A 22,342-nucleotide genomic window follows, 5' to 3' on the forward strand; every position below is an offset into this window, starting at 1 on the left:
GAAGAGAAAATTCTGCAAAATCGCACGTCAGCGATTGCCGTGGGAAATTTAACAGACTCCGCTATTGTTTGAGAGGTGAATAAATAATGTTTTTTTTTTTCTCTTCTTTAATTCTCTTATATTTTTAACAGCGTGCCAGTGAAACGCGTATAGAATACTAAGAGTAAGCGGGGAAAAAAGACGATATCAAATATCGTAACGAAACTGATCGCCTGTTTTTCAATCACTCTCGTTTTTCCGACATCTTTTTAGAGTTGATTAATTAAGTAACAAGAGTATCGACAGCAAAAAGCAAATAATCATAAAACAAGCATACCAAAAAATTGTAAATAATTTTTTCACCCATTATGTAACTGTCGTGTTAATTTTTGAATTCAAACAACGTAAAGTTCAAACAATTTCGCAATCATCCTGAATATGCGCGAGAAAAATCAAATTTATAAACAAGAGCTTGTAGATGAAGATTTTTTTTTTATCTTGGATTGATTTGAAACGGTGAGAATCTGATATGTTCGTTAAATTTCGAATGAATTTAATGTGAATGAAAAATCACATTGTAGTGATTAGAAAATTTTACGGTGTATTGATTTTTGGTTTACAATTGGCATCGTGTGAAAAAAGTGTTAAACTCAATCCTGGATATATGTTTACATTATAAAAAGTAATCTACGGAAATTCCGTCGGGTTTGATCATTTTTACCTTATGGGGTTTCGGAAAGTTTTATGAATAATACCTCTGAGAACTTGTTGGGGTTTCGAGAATTCTTACGGGGTCTTCACAAGTTTAATGAGAAACTCACAACCGAACGTGGTGAGGTTCTGAAAAATTTTCTATGGGGAATTCCTCTGGGAACTTTATGGGATTTGAGAAATTCTTATGGGGTTTTGACAATTTTAATGAAGGGCTCATATACGCAAGCTATGGGGTTTCGGAAATTATTATTGAGTCGCACGAGCTAGCGATTGCAGGAAAACCAGACCAGCTGTTCAAATAATTATTGTAGGAACCAAGAATTGAAATATTGAATCTAAAATCGAGAGATTACGTATCATCGTCAATCTTCTAATTCAAAACGTCAAACCGATACAGGAGTTTGAAAACCTTGTGTTTGGTAAAAAAAAGGAACGCGTATTCAATTGCTACGTGATAATCCAATGTTTTAATACCGTATACGGAACTTTGGGTAAGAATATATATAGCAGCCCCTGATCCGATCTGAAATGAGCTACTGTATTCGCGAAATTTTCGTAACAATAAAAGAAAAAATAAATTCATATGAATGGAATTTTCATCCAAGGAAAGGTGTCGCAGAAATTTGGGGCGAGATGCGGAGTGTAGCTTGCACGAACCGAAACCGCGGAAATCAAAAGAGGGATGCGGAAAAGCGTACGAGAGGGCCGATATACCTACCCACCAGAGGTATCAAAATCAAATCAGGAACGAGCATAGACGCTGAGGTACTCAGATCACGTAACATCCTTGCGGTGCCGTTAGAGCGTAGCAAGTTGCGAGTCGGTAGGCGGATAGACGCGAACCGACGCTGCAGGGAAATCGGGGAAATTGAGGAAATCGAGGAGGAAAAAGTTGAGGAAATCTAGGAAATCTGATAGTTCTTCTCAAGCCCCATATGCACGACGCAATGCCACGGCGAATCGTGCAGAAACGTGTACCTCGCATACCGGGACAATCTCTTGAAGCTTGAAAATCAACCGCGCATGCGCGAGTTTTATCGGCTGTTCGCGCAGGCTGGCCATCCCGAGTTTTAGCCGTCAAACTTCGTTTCTGGCGGAGATTGTAGTTGATACGAATTTTCGAGGTTAGAATCTCAAATAATTGAGATAGCGACTCGGTAAGGTTTGGGAAGCATTTGTTCTTGGGTCGGAAAGTCGATTCTTCAAAGAACGGTCGGAATTTAACGCTTGTGCTCTTTGAACATTCAAACGTACACATTTTGTTTGCGTTGGCCAGCCTGCGGGAAGATTTCGCCGACCAATGAGATTGAATTATTTGGCGCATGCGCGGTTGATTTTCAAGTTTCAAGATGTATGTCCCGGTATATCGCTTCTTCCATTCCTACAAGTGTACGCGCAACGTTTGCCAACCAACGTTTACAAACTTCGATACTGTCTGATAAAACAGACGGTTTATAAATATAACAAAAACCTAATCGATCACAGGTGACGTGGCTCTGCGGAATGTTCTTTGCTTCCTAACGTTTTTTAGATTTTTTATTTTTTATTTCTTCGATCGAAATTTACGTTTTCCGTAAATCACAGAAATGTTTCGTACGTTTGTTTTCTTCATTTGTGTTTTACTTTCTTCTTTTTTTTTTTTTTGCTTGAAGGGCTTCACATTCAAACCAGATGTACCCGATGTTTGATATTTTTTGTTTTCATTTCATCTTGAAAAACCCTCGTAATAGAGCAAAAAACAAACATATGGCAGACGTTCTTTACAGTTGAGTAAAAAATTTGGTCAATCGTAATGCTCGGTTCGTTTCGAATTCTTGTGTGACCGATACACTTTTTTCGTCATCAGATCGACTAATTCTCGTTTGCTCCCTTTTTCTTTTCTTTTTTTGTCATTATTTCACTCGTACCTTTAAAGATTTCTATTTCTGAATAACAGCGATTATTTTAATGAACTGCGGTATAAATTAACACACCTTGAAACGTATCACTTTTTCCTTGCGGATGATAATTATTTTCGCAACGAGCTACGAAATTAAAAGAAATTTTTCGTGCTCCTCGGTAAATTTGTACCCTTTGTTTGTTTCCCTCTGGATTTTTTTTTTCCTTTTTTTTTCTCGTCTTTCGGTTCAATTATTTCTGTATCACGTGTTTTGTGTCGGGTTATATTCGTACAATGGTACGCCTAATAGCTGCGGCGCGGAGTTGTTTCAAATGAAAAACAGTGCGAATATTAAGTGCCCAAAACTGTGGTTCCTTTGTTCCAATTGAGACCGATGAATTAAGAGCCACGTGGATTTCTTTACCCTGCGAAATGCCGCAGCGAATCATCCACAGTGCTGGATTTTTCTAAAATTTGTATTATCTTTACGACTTTCCAACTTTATAGTATGCAATTGATAAAACCATGCGTAAAAGCTCTAATTTATTTTTATTCGATTCTTTTTTTTACGGTCATTTTTGCAAGATATATTGAAACCTTCTCAAAACAGGAAACGAAATGTTTCGTAATTTTACGAGCGTTACAAGAAAAAAAGTTTCCAAGCGATTATGAAACAATTTAACGGTATCTAAGTTTTTGTTTGCAAGTCTAATATTCTCTATTTTCGAACATTAAAATGGATCCTCGGAGCTTAGACGAATAATAGTTTGATCTTGTTTAGTCCAGTTAAAAATAAGTCTTAATTAAAAATACTCTGGATGTGGCTGCATTTTTGTGTATAGGAATTTTTGACCCTAAGAAACTGAAATCTGAAGTCAATTTTGAGCTGCGTAGCCGGCGTTCCGAAGAAACACCAAAATTTGACGTTTTTTTGCATTTTCCTCAAAAACTGCTATTGACAGATGAAAAATGACTTTACCATCGTGTAGAACGGAAAATTCTACATCGAATTATATTCCCCTATCTTGGGAACCGAGTCAAATTAACAAATTAGGAAGAAAGAACTTATTTCACCAAAATTCCCTAAATTCCGTCGATAAGTAGAATTACTTTTTTCTTAATTAAGAAATTTCACCGAAATTCCCCAAATGTCTTCGATAAGTAGGATTTCCTTTTTCTTACTTTGTTAATACGATACCGTTTCCGACATATGAGGACATAACTCGACGTAAAATTGTCCGCTCTACGCGATGATCAAGTCACTTTTTATCCATCGATAACAGTATTTGAGTAAAGCGCAAGAAACGTCAAAGTTTACTGTTTTCTCAAAACGCCGGCTATGCAACTCAGAAATGAGTTCGGATCGGAGTTCCTGAGAATCGAAAACTCCTATACACAAAAATTCATCCATAACGCGAATATTTTTAATTCCGACATGTTTTGACCGGACTATGTTACAAATTTGATGAGAGTATGGATTCTTGGCCAGCCAGCCTACTCGAGTCGAGATGAAATGGAAGCGTCATGAGACGTTGGCCAAAGGTCGCCGAGGATCATGGCGACGCTGTATGAACCGGGTGTCGGGAATTAGGGTCTTTTGATTAATTCCAAAATTCCGTTAACCGTCAATCCCAAACCCCATAATTTCCTCAAGTCCGCAAGCTTCTCCGACTCCGATTTACCTAACCTGCGAAATTTCACCCTGCAGGCTTCATTTCCCAAAAATATACGGTCTCGACATAATCGTTGTAGGATTCTTTTCTTAATTATTTTTTTGGAAAAATATCAACCCATTTCTTCGTTGATCGAAGTTTTCTCCCTTCTACACGAAGTTCACTCAACTCTGATAGTGAAGATAATTGCGTTTAGAAAATTTATCAATTTGATTTTGAATACGTGAAACGACGTATTATGTTTCACGCTAAGATGTGAAAATCTTCGAATTTTGGGGCTCTCAGACCTTTCCGTAAACCAGAAACCCTTTGGCCAATGCGGTTTTATCACATTTTTGAATTTAGGATTTTCGAATGCACGCCGTTGAATTTTTAACAGCACATCTTGTCGTCGTAAAAAATATGACCTAACGTCTCTTTGGCGTAAAAAAAAAACGCCGGATCATTCCGAATATGTTATATATTACAAGGTTGATCCTCAAATCCGCCTAAAGATTTTTGAAATATTCGTATCGACTTAATAAATTATGGTCGCAGTTTTATCCTACTGTAAAAACTTCAGGATACGTTCAAAAATATCCACCTTCTCACATTTAATAAAAACAATTGTCACCCCTTGCATATACGTATAAAAGACTGGAAATGTGAATGAAAAATATGTTTGAAACGTCGTGAGGATTTACTTCGAAAAATGGATTTCCATTTTTCCGCACAAAAAACGCATCGAGTTATATTTTTTTCGGCAATAAAATTGATCAACGTGCTCCTGGTAAACGTGAAGACCAAAAAGTCCGAAAACTAGAGAAATATCATATATTATTAATGCATACTATAAATTATCTAAATCGGAACTTGTCCGAAATTTCAACCCTAAAAAGCTTTCCCGCAAATTGTTTAATCCTTCAGAGCTTCTTTCGTCTTTGCATGTATATGTATTTGTATTATATATTCTAAGTCATATATACGAGCACTTACAACGTGCAGTTTATTTACTTTGTATATACACTAGACTGGGCCAAAAAAATTGACTATTTTTTTTTTTGAAAAATATATTGAGAATATCATTCAGTATGGCAAAAGAAAAATTCCATGAAATTTTAAGCCCTTAATATTAACTTTAAGAGGTCTATCATCGCTATTTTTGATTTTTAGTAATAATTTGATGTTTTACGTCAGAACTGTCGAAATATTGAAGTGAAAAAATTTATGTTTACTCATTCCTTTATAACATTAAATTCCCTACAAAAAAGGTCTGATTATAGATTTTTGTCAGACAAGCCGTTTCCGAGTAATTAAACTTAATAAATTGATATAATTTCTCGAGAATTTCTCGAGAATTAATCGAGAAATTATATCAATATATTAAGCTTAATAAATTGATATAATTTCTCGAGAATTTCTCGAGAATTAATCGAGAAATTATATCAATTTATTAAGTTTAATTACTCGGAAACGGCTTGTCTGACAAAAATCTATAATCAGACCTTTTTTGTAGGGAATTTAATGTTATAAAGGAATGAGTAAACATAAATTTTTTCACTTCAATATTTCGACAGTTCTGACGTAAAACATCAAATTATTACTAAAAATCAAAAATAGCGATGATAGACCTCTTAAAGTTAATATTAAGGGCTTAAAATTTCATGGAATTTTTCTTTTGCCATACTGAATGATATTCTCAATATATTTTTCAAAAAAAAAAATAGTCAATTTTTTTGGCCCAGTCTAATATACACGGTGTCATTTTTGCACAAACTGCCAGTGCATTGGATTCTAAAAACTGTGTATAAGAGAATTGAGTAAAAGAAAGGGAAAAATACTCGTATCAAAACTTGAAATTTTTCTTAGACTGGACTTTTTTTAATTCGTGTTAAGCAAAATTCTGTTAAGAATGAGAACTTGATTTAACAATAGATCATTTCTCCATAAATTCTATATCCGATTTCTCGTCGTTGATTTTTCACTCAAATTTTCACTCGAGAAATTTTACACAAAATGAGAAATTATATGTACAAATCACTTTTTACCGCTGCAAATACCAATTTCTTTCTTTTTTTTTGCGCAGTTATGTGATATGAATGGACTATTTGCAAGAAACCATTGAATTTCAAACAAATTCGTTTATGGAATATTGTTTTATACGGAAAATCATCAAAAGAACGAAGGAGAATCGCCACGATTCGATTTTCAAGTGAAATGCATTACATTTATTTCTAATTTTGTTCCTTCAATGAGATATTGTGAGCTTATGTCACTGAAGTTTTATATTACTTCTCGATGGATGACAAAATTTGTAGTGATGCACAAAACTACAGTCACCGCTACTAATATTCCGATCTTTAGCTTAACGTCAAGTTCTTACACAGAGAAACAGTAAGCAGTAAAAAACCGAAGAAAATCCGAAAGAGAAGAAACTTGTTTTGAAATTAAGCTAATACGGATATCGAAATATGTCCCACATTTATCGCTGGTAAAAATTTTCTCCTTGAAAAATGCTTACAGTTTTAATTCAGCATTTGAAAATATCTTTCCAGATCTCAGGAACTTTCTCGAATCAGATTGAATTTTATCATTCTCGATTCGGAGTTTCGAAACCTTTGTTCTGTCATTATAAGTTTCGATGTATGATGAAAAAACGAATCACCCCGTGTGTAACACTGCAGCATGGTGAAGTATGCCAGTAGGAAGAAGAAATAGGTACTAAGGGGGATGAGAAATTTATTCCATCGATTCATTTTTATTGTCTCGACAGGATATACCGTGTGTTTACGGGTAAACGCCGCGGCATCTTTGGTTGCCTACCACCAAGGGGAAAAAATATCGGTAATACGGACTTACCGAGTTACCGGCAAGTGGCCTGTTCAAAAGTCCTCACGATTGAACTGAAACTGTACGTGTTGCGGAATTATGTGAATGTAGCCAAACAATTATTTCGTTATTCATAATCAATGCTGAAGCGTTCAGTTATCGCTTTCCGAAGTCACATTAATGTGACAATGATTCGGTAGGTCTGTTTTACCGATATTTGTTCTCCTCGGTGGTAGGCAACCCTACATACAGCAGCGTTTAATTGGCAACACCCGTTGTAGGCGGCACAGTTGATTCCCCCTTTCTTTTGCTTTCCTCTCCTATATTCGATCCCCTTTTACCGAAGACTGAATATATTTTTCGCAAGCTCGGTATACCGAAGTTGAAAATTCGGCAAAGCATCCAGAGTGCCGCAGGATTTAGAGCCGGATCTCTGCAGAAACAGCGAGCCATTTCCGCTCGCAGAGTCGGTTATAGTCGAAGGAGATCCTGGAGAGTTTCCACGAAGTTTCTCCTCCCTGTAGATAGTTCGTTCCCTATTTGCACCTGATTACGGGTCATGGATAGAATCCCGAATAGTTGTTATACCCACGACTCCCCCAAATTGATACTCAGCATCTGGATTCGTGTACACACGTCCCTCTATACTGTTCAACAAACAGTAGTTGTCGGTTGGCCAAATATTGATATTTGTAAGTTTTTCGAGTGTTTGAATTTGACCATTTATCCAATTATTATATCCGTAAAATTGGGTGTAGGAAGATCTCTTTAAAAATTCTATTACAAAAGATGCTGGAATTATAAATAAACAGCTTTAATGTATCGATGCCTCGTTTCAAATCACTTATGAACTTGGTTTTAAATTTTGTAGATTTGCTTAATTTCAATCTTGGATGGATATAATTTTTATTCAGAAGAATTTTTTCTACAAAAATGTAAACTGTAACCTCTTTTTCTGTCATGTTGGCACGATCGATAATTAGTATTAATTTCAGAGTATTACGCCGTCCTTGCCATGATCTCTATATTTTTCAACGCCGTTTAATTGAAATTTGTTTTTAGTTGTTATTTTTATTTCGGCTTTGTTCTTCGTTTATTTTTCATCTCGAATATCAGTTAGTGGGTTTTACGTCAAGTAACGATAAATATCAGATTCGAGAATCTCTTGAAAAAATTAATGGTATTCTCTGTCAGACTACAATATATTCGATGGATTGTTAATATTTTGGCAAAGAAGTCTTCTTCAGAAATCTTCAAAACTTGAGTAAGTCTTTTAAAAGGAACCCCGAAAATTCTACATCAACCAACAGATGTAATTTCAAAATCTTAGCACCTCCTTGAAACAATCTCGAAAATTTGGTATTGATTAATAACACTTAGTTAGACTATGAAAATTGTGACAAATGTTCTAAGAACTTTGGAAGAACGTTGAATGATTATAATTTTGGAAGCTTGATAATCGATAAAAAAAAATCGTAAAATACTGCGGTACAAATGTTAATAATTTTAAATATTCGAAAAATGCATCAATCATGATAATTTTAAATGACCAAGAAGTATTTTTAATGATTAACGAACATTCTATGTTATACCACTTCTGATCCGTTTAAAAAATAGATCAATGGCGTATAATAAATTCTCTTTCACATCAGATCATTGTGCATAAATCTTTCATTTCAAATTGCAGGCTTTTACCTTCAACTCGTTTAATTTTGTTCAGCGTATCGATCGTTTTAAATTCTAGCCATTCGAATAATTCATGTGTGTAAATCATTGAAATATGCACCACGTTTAGACGATGATCAAAAAATTAGGTGTAACTGTTTTTGAAAATAGCAAAAAATGAATAAATAAGTGTTTGCTATTTTATATGAACATGAAATCGTGACGGACGCAAATTTTTCAAGCTCAAAAAATGAGTTGTACTTCCTCCGAAGTAATTCTGTCAAAAAGTAATAAGCTCGTGCAGAGAAAAAGAAAATAATACTCTGCGTGAATTAATTGCTGAAAAAATGCCTTTCATATCAGAATTCGAAATAGATTCATCGAAACTCAATATTTAGTAACTATTCACAGTTTTCGCATTATTTACCCAACGTGAAGACGCGAATGTCGTTTTTTAGTTAGAAAAAAAAAAAAAAAATCTCTTCTGTCTGTTTTATTTTCAGCCTCTCGTGTCCAGAATTTTTTCCTAACGAGAAAATCATCTCGTTTGTTTCAGGCGAACATCCGGCCGCTATGCAGCACGGAAATACAGCCGCAGGATCTCCGACATCAAGGATCATCCTTGTTGCCGTAGTTTTCCTCCTCGGTCAGCTTAGATAATGTGTATGAGAAATTGAAACCTGATTCAGGAAGAAACATGCTAGATTTGAAATAGCCGAGGAGAAACAGCGACGGAAACAAATTTTACTGCAAATTTTCGCGTTGAAAAGATACCAGAAAAAAAGATACACACTCACACAAACGCAGATGATGATTATATATATTACACACATGTGTATTTCTCAATATTTGAGACGAAAAATTTCACATGTTTTGAACACTTTTCAATCCATTTGAAATGAATGGTCGATCAAGATTCGTTGAAATTGATATTGCCATAAAAGACAATTTTATCGTTCGACAATTTTTTTTTTTTCTTTCTCTTTTTTTTCTTATTTTTGTGCAACGAATTTTTCGTTCTTCTTAACCGAATCGATCTGACTTTATAAATGCCTTCACGAAATATCTCGATATCGGGTGAAATTTTAACTTTGTAATTTTTGTTGAGAAAAAAAAAAAAAAGAAACAGTAAAACGTTTATTCTCGAAAGATTTTTCCTGAAGTATCGATCAAACAACGAACGGTTTTCTCCACGGTTTGATCGGAATTTGAATATTGAAGAAAGAAGCGAAGTCGAAGCGTCGTGAGTGAAGTAAAAATTTGTGAATTATACGAAAAATAAAAACGATGCAAAATGTTTTACTTATCAAGTATGAGCTTGGAACGTGATATGGATTTTCAACTTTGTAAAGAAAGGGAATCGTACAAACGAACTTTGACTAACAATGAACGATAGTTGAATGTAATAATGGAAGAAATAAGAAGTGAAGAGAGTAGGAGTTATGAGAAAAAAAAAAAGAGAGAGAGAGAGTAAAAAAAAAACCGATAAGTGAGAAATGAATGAAATAGTAAGAGAATTGAAGGAAGAGAAGAAAATAGGTAATTTTTACCGCACATGTAACGTGTAGAAGAATTAAGTAAACAAATTAGGTATAAATATAGGCGTATTAGGAATCATAAATGTATAATTATACGTACATTGAACGTATGATTACTATTATATCATGACATTGTATAATTTCAACGATGTGACCACGACGAAGAGTTTAATTGAAAGAATTAGATCGTGAATATCTTTATTTTATCGCGCCTCTTCCCTTATTCTGAAAATGAAGAGGATAATAAAAACCGTGACCAAAAAATAAGAACTTTGGTATAAACGAAAAGAGGCACAATCTAATCTAATCTTTCCCGATTTCCAATTTCAATCGGTGTATTTTAAGTTACACTTTATATTTGTATTCTTGACACGTTACTATATACCAACTATTATATCATTATACATGTAAATAGTATTTTACTCTTGTAAATAAATCATTCATGCAACATTATAATTTTCAATTTACGCAAATTTTCCGACCACCTGTTATAAATCATCGTGCAATTTGTATAAATAAGAACTCTCGAATTTTTTGGATCTGATCGATTCAATCGTAACGAAATCGATTCAAACAGATTAATAGTTCTTTGAGGAAATGTCCTAAACAGTTCATAATTGGTGTGGGACAAAAATGGAAACAAAATTTGACGATTATATTGAATCGATTGAAAAATCGGAGACAGTGAAAGGAATTTTATCATTTTTTATTTTAACTATAAAAAGAAAAGTTTCTGGGTGAATTATCAATAATATTCCAATTATTTTTAAAATCATGTTGATAGTTTACGTTTCTTGATTATTCAAAGTATTTTGCAGATGGTTTGCCGGATTTTTTAGCCAACACGAATACCTGCAGTGAATACGTATAAATAGAATCAACTTTGCGAAAGTAATCCTGGAAAAGAAACTTTGTTAACACATCGAAATTAATGTGGATTTTTTTTTTCTCTGCGGATTTTTTTACTCAATAACAATCAGTTAATCATTTCGGAAAATCGTGGAACTGATTGACGAAAAGAACTTTTCTTGGAGAGCAGGAAAAAAAAAATTTATCGACTTTTAAAAATTGTTTAAAATCATGTGGAAATTTTCACTAATCCTTTTTAGTACAAAAACAAAAACAAACCGGAAAAATAGTTTTTTCGCGATGGTTTTCATCATCATGAAAACGGACGCGTCTCTTGGTCTGTCTGACAAACTTCCGCGGTTTGAAACTGATAGGACTAGGGAGCAAAGTGAAAAAATTTGAAAGTAAAATTAGAAAAAAAAAATCCCTGTAGCCAAAAAATTATATAAACTGGAAATAACGTAATCGTTTATTTCGAAAAAGTAATGAGAAGAAAAAAATATACGTTTGTCGATAAAAGATTGAAAATTTATTTATTTCCTGTAGGACCGGAAGTTCAAATTAAACTTGACACGAGAGTTTTTCATGCTCATCAATTGATTGTGAAATCTTGTAATTTTGACATGTTTCTAAAATCCTGTTTTTCGGATTCTAGAGTATTGAGAACGTAAGGATAGAGTGAAATTAGAAAAAGTGATTTCCGACCGAAACCAACTTTTTTTGTATGTCATCAAAGGAGATGAAAAGTAGAAAATATGCATTAAAGTCGTATAAAACATAATTAGAGAATTTCGGTTTCTGTTTTTAAATTCCATATAGCATTTTTTTTTTCCAGCTCTACAATTTTCGCGATCAATTTTAATAATTAATTCACACTTGAACCGCTGTTCACGTACTCGTAAAAGTTTTCGAAAATTATCAACGAGGAGTTACAATTTTTCGGACCTCCGCACGAATCTCTGTGCCACAAATGAGATAAAGTGATACTTTTGATATTGTCGAGCGGATGAAGAGACTCGCGAGTTGAGGTTTTGCGGTTTTTCTCTGCATGTGTCACGGCTGAAGCGTTGAGTAGAATAAATGAAAAAATGAAAAACGTAATTAGCCGGCAGTGTGATGAGCGTTTCAATTATACCTTCCTTTTAAAAAAAAAAAATCTCGCGAGCTCTCTTCGAGCGGTTGACACGAAATTTTAACAAACGTGGTTCGCCGTTGAAGTTGCTTCTTTTCCGCCGCTCGGAAACAAAAGTAATTTGAAAAAAGCCCGGGAAATTCCGTTGGAACGCGTTTGCTGAAATGGGGGAAAAAATGAAAAGAAAACGGACAAACGAACGGTAGAAACTGCAGCACGATGATACTGTTGCTGCTGCTGATGCTCAACACGAGCCTTTTCAATTCCTTTCACTGAAATTACCGCCTCTCATCCGGCGGCATTTTCTATGCCCACGTTAGGCGGATGCTGCACACCCGCTCAAAGGATTATTTAATATTTCACTCGAGTATGTATATATTATGAAAACCCGGCATAACTTGATATAAATTATACACAATGGGAATAATATCGTTTGATGTAGTTTCTGAAAAGTTTTAGTAAAATTGGAATCGTTGTGACAACGGTTTATAAATCATTGGAATGATAAAACAAAATTTTGTAAAAGGAACTGTTGTCGACTGTATCGTGACTATTACATCTATGAGTCAATTATGGATCCAAGCAGCCCGAAATATGAAAAACGTGTAAAATATGAATAAAACTACATACACTTGGGTACAATGAATCTGCGACGGGTAATTTTTTACACTAGACAGTTATGTTGGCAACAGAGAGAAACCTACAGCGCCATAGTCGGCCGAGCGCGAAACAAACTCAATCTCAACAAACACAAAATAACCCATGACCGTCGAATCTAACCTTAAAATACGTGTCAATCCAACAAGTCATTATCATAGACTTATAAAGATAGACTGAGCGCTCCTATAAGAGGTACTGAAGCTTGCATACAAAGGACAGAGATATGTCGGGAGTACTGCTCTCTCTTTAACAAGGGCGTAGTGGAAGTGGAACAGCTATAGATATAGGCGCATAATTTCGCCTCATTCTCCTCTACCGCCTCGATCCCCGCCACAAATATCATCAGAGAGAGAAAGGAGTACTCCCGGCATATTTCTGTCCTTTGAATGTTTGCTTCAAGCGGCTCATAAGAGCGCTCAGTCTATCTTTTACAAGTCTATGGTCATTATCCCCGCGGCATTCTAAGGTTAGATTCGACGGTCATGGGTTATGTTATGTTTATTGAGATTGAGTTTGTTTCACGCTCTTGTTTCATGCCAACATAACTGTCTAGTGTAAAAGATAACCGTCTCAGATTCATTGTCCTCAAGTGTACATACTCGTACATTAACGAAATGTGGTAGGCGCGCGACAAATCTGTGTTGCGCCCAGAGGGCGCCACCGGCAATCGAAGCGATCAAACTAAAGATCGGAGCGCTCAGCGCGAGAAATCATTCCAGAATTATCACTCGGCGTGACAAGTCGCCAAGCGGGACTCGGAGCAGTCGATACACCCGGTAAGAGGAATAGAACCATAGTTGAGAATACTTATAACACTTGTGGGATTCTATGGGTGTACAGATATCAAACTCATTTTTGTTTTACACCCGGAACCGTATTTATCCGTTTAATCGTGAAAAATAAAAGACCTTCGAGTCGATATCAATTCTCCCCAAAAACTAAAAACCTTGCAGATGAGTCAGAATACTACACGGAGGGAAAATATTAATTGGAATAAAATGACGGAAAATTGGATTGAACGCACCCCAATCGGTTTTGTTATAGAAATATGGAATTGTATCAGAAGAAATTCAGGTTGTTGTTCATGTTTTGCTGAGTCAAGAATTCTATGATTGTAACACGAATGAAATTTGTTGTCGCATAAATCTTTTACAATAATCAAACATTAGCGTCATTATACTTCGAATGACATCGCTTATAATTCTGTTAACTCTAAATTTTGTGGTATTCACCCGATATTTAATCAATAAAACTCGAAAAGTTATTATTGCATATTTAGAAGTACAATTTGAATATTTGTCAATAGATTTATGTTTATCTAATCGATATCAATTTCGATAACTCGGAACTTGGAAGTACGCTTTCTTTGTTTTTAATAGATTGACGGCAAATTTATCTTGCGTTATCCTTATCTGACTTCAAAGCTGACTACCCGTTTTTTTAACTATCTCTGAAGCCAACTCCGTAGCGAGAAAATTCACCGCCTAGTGGCCGTTTACAGTACTAGTATACTGACGATTTCGATGAATATATTCTCGACTTGTTTCAAAGCATGTGGTGTTTATTTCACCTCGTAAACATATTAGTGCAACTGATTGAACCAGCTACGCCAAACAAGCTCCGGTTAGATCAACAAAGCATGGCATTCGATCGATGTAAAATTTTCGTTGGCTAGATTCCTGTACTTATTTTTATTTGAAGTGCATAATTGTTTTTGTCAACGATCATGCGACTTGGAGGAACAAATACATAAAATGATGATTAGTTGACTAAATTTCGGAATCACATCAAAAGTTTCACGCAAATCAATACTTTACTCGATCGCGACAAGAAAGGCTTTTGTTGAATCAATATTAATTCGCTTGATCAAATTATTTTGTCAAACTAACTAAATCGAAATTGTTAAATTAAAGTCATCGTATTTGAAACAAACAAGGGATACTAGATTGAAGTGCGAAAATGTAAAAAATAAAAATATCATAATAATGTTTGCGTGAATTTCTTGGAAAAGTTTCTAGCCAATGAAATTATGAATTTGAATGACTGTCTTTTTATTTGTACAGTGTTTATTTATTTATTCTTTTGAAATTTTACCGACTGTTCAAAGTGGCGAAAACCAATACGAATCACTTTTGGCCGCGTGACTCAAGAAAATATCCGTAATGTAAAACATGCAAATAACCAGAAATTCGTGAGTCGAATTAACACATTTTGAATAAATGTAAAACGCGGTGTCGATGCAGGCATCGAGTGGTATAAAAATATATTGAAAATATAAGAAAAGAAGGATGATAAATTCAACGTTTCCGCAACTCGGAACGGGATAAATATCGGTTTTCTATAAACGCAGAAGGGTATGAAATGCCATGGCCGCCATTACCATATCAATTTTTATAACTCCTGCACCTTGTACGTTGTAAATATGTACATATTTCAAAAAGCGGATGTAATATAACAGTCGGCTCATGGTTTATACGCTGCACCTTCGTGAATCTTGGGACTCTTGCGTCTGCGAGCCGAGTTTATTGGCCACAAGGTGCAGCCGCTGTACACGGAGAGAAATTTTTACATGTGGTTCGCACTGTATAATTATCCTCTATTTTCATTTCTCACCTAAATGACCTAAAAAAATACAATTCTGGGCATGAAAATATGAAATTCAATCTTTTACCTGCTAATGGAAATTAATTATTTGCTATTGATTTTTATTACTTGTACTGTAGTTTCTTTTAACTATTGCGATAATTTTATGTTGTTGTAACAATATAAGTTAAAAAAAATTTAGTCAATTGAACGAACAGATTTGATATTGCAATAACCAGAAAGTTTAGTATTGACAATTACGATTATATCGAATGGTTGTAATACTTGTACCATATTTTCTTACAACTCCAACAATATTTAAGCCGTTATTTTATAATGGTACCCGTTTCACTAAAATTTTCTAGTCGCTGTAAGAATTGGAATTTTTCTCAGTGTCTTGATGAAAATTATTAGTGCACGTAAAGGCAGGTGCAACGAAGAATCTTCGTTATTAACTTGTTATACTCGTTTCCAGAGATTAATGAGGCCAATGCATTTTCAACTGGGCCTTAAAGTTTGAACAGGTAATAAAGAAACCGTCAACGTCAACGAAAGAAAATTTGATTCACTTGTTGGTGTTTTTTTCTTATTTTTTTTCCAGACACTCCACGATCATAAACACGAATTATTCTTGAAAGTTTATTTTTGAAATATTCATGTAAAATCAAGTGCTATTTCAGGGGAAATTATATGTAAAAAGAAACGACAATAGCAAATACGGGAATTATAAACAAAAGTATATATATATATATGAATGATGCATGACGAATAATCAAACGATATTTGATTATACAATCGATCGGCGATGCCATGCAGGTCCATAAAAAATCCCGTCTTTGCTATCGGATAGTGAAAATAAATAAACTATATATAATTAATTCAATATCATGAACTTTTGCGTTACACGTTTCTTGTCGTTAAATCGATGGAATATCTCCAAATTCTTTGACCCCGTCGTTGTTTCCAGTATAGCGAAAACGATTTTTAATTAATCCCTCCTATACTGGGACAATCTCTTGAAACTTGAAAATCAACTGCGCATGCGCCAAATAATCCAATCTCATAGGTCGGTGAAATCTTCCCGCAGCGATATTCTTGCCTGCAATGCAGGCGGGCCAACGTACACAAAATGTGTACGTTTGTATTTTCGAATAGCATAGTCATTAAATTCCAACCGTTCTTTGAAGAATCAACTTTCCGACCCAACAACAAATGCTTCCCAAACCTTACCGAGTCGCTGCCTCAATTATTTGCGATTCTAACCTCGAAAATTCGTATCAACCACAATCGCCGCCAGGAACAGAGTTTGACAGCTGAAACTCGGCATGGCCAGCCTGCACGAACAGCCGATAAAATTCGCGCATGCGCGGTTGACTTTCAAGCTTCAAGAGATTGTTACGGTATAGTAGCCGCGTTGTGCCGAAATCGAATTCTTTGCCAATTCGGTAAACAGTGTGTTTGCGAATGTGCATTAACGGCAATACACGTGAAAATAATGGATTAAACTCGCCTCCTGCAATCCGGCGCGTAATTAACGCCTGTGTAAACAGGCACATATTGTCCCACTCTGCGTCGTGATTTCGCAACACGGGATTAAAGCTGGGAAAGCGCGGGTTTTTTGTTCCCTGATCGTTTTTTTTTTTTTTTTTAATCATTACTGTTGTTACCGTTATAATTACCGTGGTCTCTCTATCATATTAATTAATGCATTAACTAATTGATGCCGCAGTGCAGGATTTATCATCAAAAGGCACGCAGAATATTTTGTATTAATTATTGGTGTACCTTTAACATTGTTATACATATCGAAACCGTCCTGAAAACCTCAAGATTGCGGTTGTATTAATTAAATTGCAAAACTCAGCGGGCAATATGCTTGCCGACGTTAAATTAGCGCACGCTTTAATAAAACGTAATTATAGAGGTATGAAGTGAAAATTTAATACATCGCACCTCGCTCTCTTTGTTGTCTCTGTTTTTCTTTATGTTTCTCTTTTCTTCTTCTATCAACCGACTTAGTTTAATAACGAGACAAAACATGTCAAACACATTTAGAAAAGTATATTCATTATTTTGTGCCCTCAAATAATTTGGAAGAAATTGAGGGTTTTCCATTCGTCCTATAGTCTGGTCGAGATCCGATTAGGAATTAAGGTAATAAGAAAAACAAGATGAAATGAAATGTACGGAATAATAATTCAACTTCGTTTCATCAAATTGTTCGTCCCTCTTTCTCATTCTCTCGTTACCATTCTCCGATTCATTGAATATTCATAATTACTAAACTTTTATATTATTCTACGCAAGTAAGGCTACTAATTGATGCACGGTTTTTTATATTAAATTATTGATGCGCCGTAATTTTAAAGCAGAACCGCAAAAGACATGTTTCAATCTTATTTCACAACGATTGATATAAAATGTAGCGTTTTGGCTGTCCCAAGAAAAAAAAAAAATAAAGATAAGTAAAAAACTTTGCAATCGTAACTAGTAATTTTCGTCAGCAAATGGTTGAAAAATGTCACCAAAGTACGAACGAGCTTGAGCTTTATCGAAAATCTTTTTTAATAGAATTCCAAAAACGTACACGGAAGCTTCGCTTCGATGGAAGTTGACGCGTTCAACGGCTTAAAAAATACACTACGTCCTATCTCCACACCTCGCGGCCTGGAAAACTCATCGATATTTGTTGGAAAACTGCTCACTGAACCGTAAGTATACGCATAACATGTGTAAGCTTTTACGTTATGTACAAACTATAACTCCACAATTGAAATCGCTAAAACGTTGATGCGTAACTTATAATTACTTTTCTGCCTCGATTCAACAACCAAAATCGTGGCGAATATACATGGATCACGATAAATCTGTTTGCTCGCATTACAGAAAAAAAAAATTGCAAAAAGCATTGTTAGTTAAAAAAAAAAATCTGAATTTCTGTGCATTTTTTCTTTTTTATTTTCTACAAATTCCAATCAACTTGACTGTTCAACTTTAACACTGTGGATGTGAATTAAATTGACAACACATTAAAATAGTATTAAAATCAAGATATTCTTGTTAATCACAACAATAATACATAAGACAAGAATCGAAATAATATCTTTGAGCATACATTCAAAATAGTTGATTTTATAATACATCGAACCTTTTATGTACTTCAACTCATTATCAGCTTATTAGTCAAAGATAATTTTTTTACAATATTACGTATGTTAGTAAGAATGAAAATCGTTAGAATCCTGCAGTCGAAAAGGTCTCACCCGTAACTTTACATTCGGAAGAAAAAGCCATCTAATAATAACGTTTAAATAGTGTTCAAATTATTTCATTACTAGATCTCAATAATTATTTATTCATATTATCATTCACTCGTGATTAAATTAAATGATTTCGTCGGCAATAAAGTATTTTCTCTTCGAAAACTAAAGTAAATGAAACCAGGTATACATACTTTGTAATAAAGCAAACCCTAACCGAGCTGAATAATTGGTTGTTGAGATATGTCACCAATCTTAACCCACTTTTTTTAGCCGTTTACTCGTAAATTGAATATACATTACTACTATTTTATAACGTGACAATACATTTTTATTGAGTCAATAGGGGAATACGAATAGACTTCTGTACCGTTTTACATTTCCTACCTCTGTACCAGTTCATATTTCGTTTAATACACATATTTAAACGGCAGTAACTTTCTTCATTTTGTTAATCCTGCCATTCACGTCACAAAGATCATTAAACAGCAACACCAGCAATCGGTCAGCTACGCGTAAAAAGATTAGACTACGCATCCGAATTTACCGCGTTTCCGACTACTTCTGCCGTAGTGAATTCTATCGGAATATTTCGGAACTAACGTTGAATTATCAACCATTTGCTTTTTTGTACGTCATAGTGTACAACCTTGATTTACGTTATTTACGATTTTCTCGAGATATGCTGCATACCAAATCATTGTGAAGTATGTGAAATCGGGCTAAAATTTTCTGGCAAATCGATTGCCATTATTCAATTAGCAGAATGATTCTCACGTAGCGAGAAAAATGCTAATTTTAAAGAAACAAAACTCATGGTTTCTGAAACATCACCAAAAAATCTCAAAATCGTCCAAAAAGTGTTTCTTTACTCAAACAAACATATTTTGAGTCAATATTTACATTTTAAAATGAACGGGTTTAAGCAATTTTTAATGGAAAGATGTAGACATTGGACCCTCCTGAAATTATTTCATCATGTCCATAACACATCACACACCTGTTACTGCACTTGAAAAACCGCATACTATTTAACCGGTACTATTAGTAGCAGCAGTAGCGTTAGCTTTAGCCGGAGCAGCGGTAGTCGCATTAGTTGATGAGTTTGCCGCCGGCGCTTCAGTCGTCACGGCTTTCACTGTGGTTGGTGCTTGAGTCGTGGTAGTAGTGGTTGTCGTACTCGCCGCGGTCGGCGCTTCCGTCGAAGTACTCCGAACACTCGAAGAAGAAGAAGCAGTCGGAAGTGATCCGGCCGGTGGAGCTATCGGGATCGCTTGAAGACCAGGGTAATATGGCGACTGTTGTTGGTAGGGGTTGTAGAAGGGCGGTGGGAAGGGCATCGCTTGTCCTGAAATGAAAACAGGGAGCCAAGTTCAGATAACCAATAATTAAACTGTCTCGTTCTCTCCTCTAATCTAAATAATTAATCTTTGATCCTTTCCCAATCTCTATCGCTGTCGTTATCGACCTCGTAAATTTCGGCAGCAATCCCTTTCTTCTCTCGTCCCGATATCTTCATCGCGCTCTGTCTGTGTCTATTCTTCTCCTCCCGGTCTTTTATATCCCCTATCCTCCTCGTCAATATTAACTATCTTATCAATTCCACCTCTGTCAACAAAACGACAAGCTGTATCCTTGAGACGTCTTACAGTCGCGTTGAAATTGTACAATGTAACTTATATGTAAGACCTTATTCAGGCGCAAAGACGTCTTTTCTCCAATCTCTGTATCTACCAATTGTCAAATTTTATTCGATTGGATCATTTAGTCTATTTTACGACGTCTGAACGATGTGTCTTGTCTCTCTATTGACCGAACATTCGTACAGCTTGTCAACAATTGACGAAACCGTACGTAGTAACTTCTTAATCATCATCAAACAGTCAGGGCTTCGTGCTTTCGAGCGAAACTGATCGGCAGTAATTTCTCATTTACTATTGAATGATGTAGAAATGAACAAAAAATTTACCGTAATTGTAAGGTGGCATTGGCTGTTGCTGCGGAATGTAAGCGAATGGCGGCGGTGGTGAGCTTGAGGGTTTACTTGTTGAACCTGTAATTCAAACACCTTGAGTACACGAATAGACCACTGCGTGATGAAAGAACCACATCACGGCCACTTATCCTTGGTGGAATCGGCGTTTCTATCAGCTCAGCACAAATACACCCACTTTTTTGATGTGTGCGTGTAAACAATGCCTGACCCAGTAAGTTCGAACGATGGCAGGTAGCTAATTCAAACGACATAATTCACCTGCGCGAGCCGAGAACGCGAGTTTTTATCACGAAACCTAGTACTGATGTACTATGAAAAATGTCCTGATCTTTGTAACCAATTCAGAAATCTAGCATCAGATAATATTACATCAACATTACATAGTGATAGACTGACATCGGCAGTGTTAGATTGAAATCAGATATAGTGTCAGATATTTGATTGATACTAAAGTATAGTCTATAGAAGTTGAGACCGACATCTTTTTTTCATAGCGATGAAAAACCTTCATGTCCTTGTTAAACTCTTACTGATTTTTTCTCAGTGTATATTTAAGTACCTTCTGCCTCACTGTTTGTCGGTTTATGGTTCTTATGTGTTCCAGCAACTAGAAGAAGTTGATGATAGAATTGAAAGAAACCGATGCGATCAGATACTGGTTTGTAACGATGACCGCAAAAATAACTAGCCGACGTTATTTAAGAATTGAGTCTTGATCTTCCTCAGTTGTTTCAAAAACTGGATGTAAAGAGCACTTAAAAGACGAAGATTGTCAAGAAAATGCAAACCTGTCTCTTCGGTTTCTTCTTCTCCGGAATATTCTTCGAGCCAACTGACCAGCTCCTTGTAATCCGTGTCATCGTTGTCAGTAGACAATCCTAACAAGTCGACCCACCACTTAAGTATCGTGTCAAATAATCCGTCAGACCGAGCAACGTTAGCGAGACCAACAGTGAGGGCAAGAAAGAAGATGAACCTCATGATGAATTATTTGCGGGATAAGATGCGATGATACGATCTACGGAGAAGCCGCGTTCTCAATGGGTCGAAATACCGAAGAATCAAGAACACACTACTGCCCGAAGAACATCATATACCTACCGGTAGGATGACACAGTTGTGCAATTAATGCGGACGCGGAAACACTTGGGCCAATAGTAATTACCAGTAATCAATAAGCCCCGCGCTACCGATACACTTACTCTTTACATACGTTCCGACATTGCCTTTCCATCTCACTGTATGCACGTAGTCGATTTCTGATTTCGTCATTGCCGGTTCACAGTATCAGAAATAGGCTGCGGCTTGCCTACGTGTGTATTTTCATTCATAGGTGATAGATACTGAACGTATTCTGTAGATGATGGCTTATGCGTGCATGCTTGGGTCTCTATTATATGCTTTGATCTTAGTAATAGATTATGAAGATGATCGGTCGGGTCAATTTCATCAATAATGATACGAAGAAGTTGTTCGGTGCTCATGTTGACGTATCGTTAACAATTTTTTTTTATCTTCTCCAATTGCTTGCCAATCATTCGATGGGCTGAAGGGTACTAAAAAGCTGACACAACGCAATCCAAACCATACTGTAGGGAACAGAAGA

The 22,342-nt window shown here is 35.5% G+C and overlaps 2 protein-coding genes across 3 annotated transcripts in view; one reads left to right on the top strand and one right to left on the bottom strand.

Moving 5' to 3' along the window:
- The window catches only part of LOC124223139 (defective proboscis extension response 1), a 377,291-nt gene extending 367,056 nt beyond the window's left edge, over nucleotides 1-10,235 (top strand). For both annotated transcript variants that reach the window (XM_046634869.2, XM_046634870.2), the window contains one exon: nucleotides 9,275-10,235. In XM_046634869.2, the coding sequence (XP_046490825.1) occupies nucleotides 9,275-9,378 (104 nt within the window). In that variant the 3' untranslated portion in view covers nucleotides 9,379-10,235. The remainder of the gene's footprint in view (nucleotides 1-9,274) is intronic.
- Nucleotides 10,236-19,589: 9,354 nt separating this feature from the next.
- On the bottom strand, nucleotides 19,590-21,814 carry LOC124223189 (nematocyst expressed protein 3-like). Its single transcript, XM_046634943.1, has 3 exons — nucleotides 21,525-21,814; nucleotides 20,710-20,793; nucleotides 19,590-20,088 (listed from the first exon to the last, which is right to left on the bottom strand). Exons 1-3 carry the CDS (start codon nucleotides 21,715-21,717, stop codon nucleotides 19,772-19,774), a joined length of 594 nt encoding a protein of 197 aa, XP_046490899.1. The 5' UTR covers nucleotides 21,718-21,814; the 3' UTR covers nucleotides 19,590-19,771.
- Nucleotides 21,815-22,342: the final 528 nt, after the last annotated feature.

The sequence above is a fragment of the Neodiprion pinetum genome, chromosome 7 (genome assembly GCF_021155775.2).
Source record: "Neodiprion pinetum isolate iyNeoPine1 chromosome 7, iyNeoPine1.2, whole genome shotgun sequence".
Classification (NCBI taxonomy): Eukaryota; Metazoa; Arthropoda; class Insecta; order Hymenoptera; family Diprionidae; genus Neodiprion; species Neodiprion pinetum.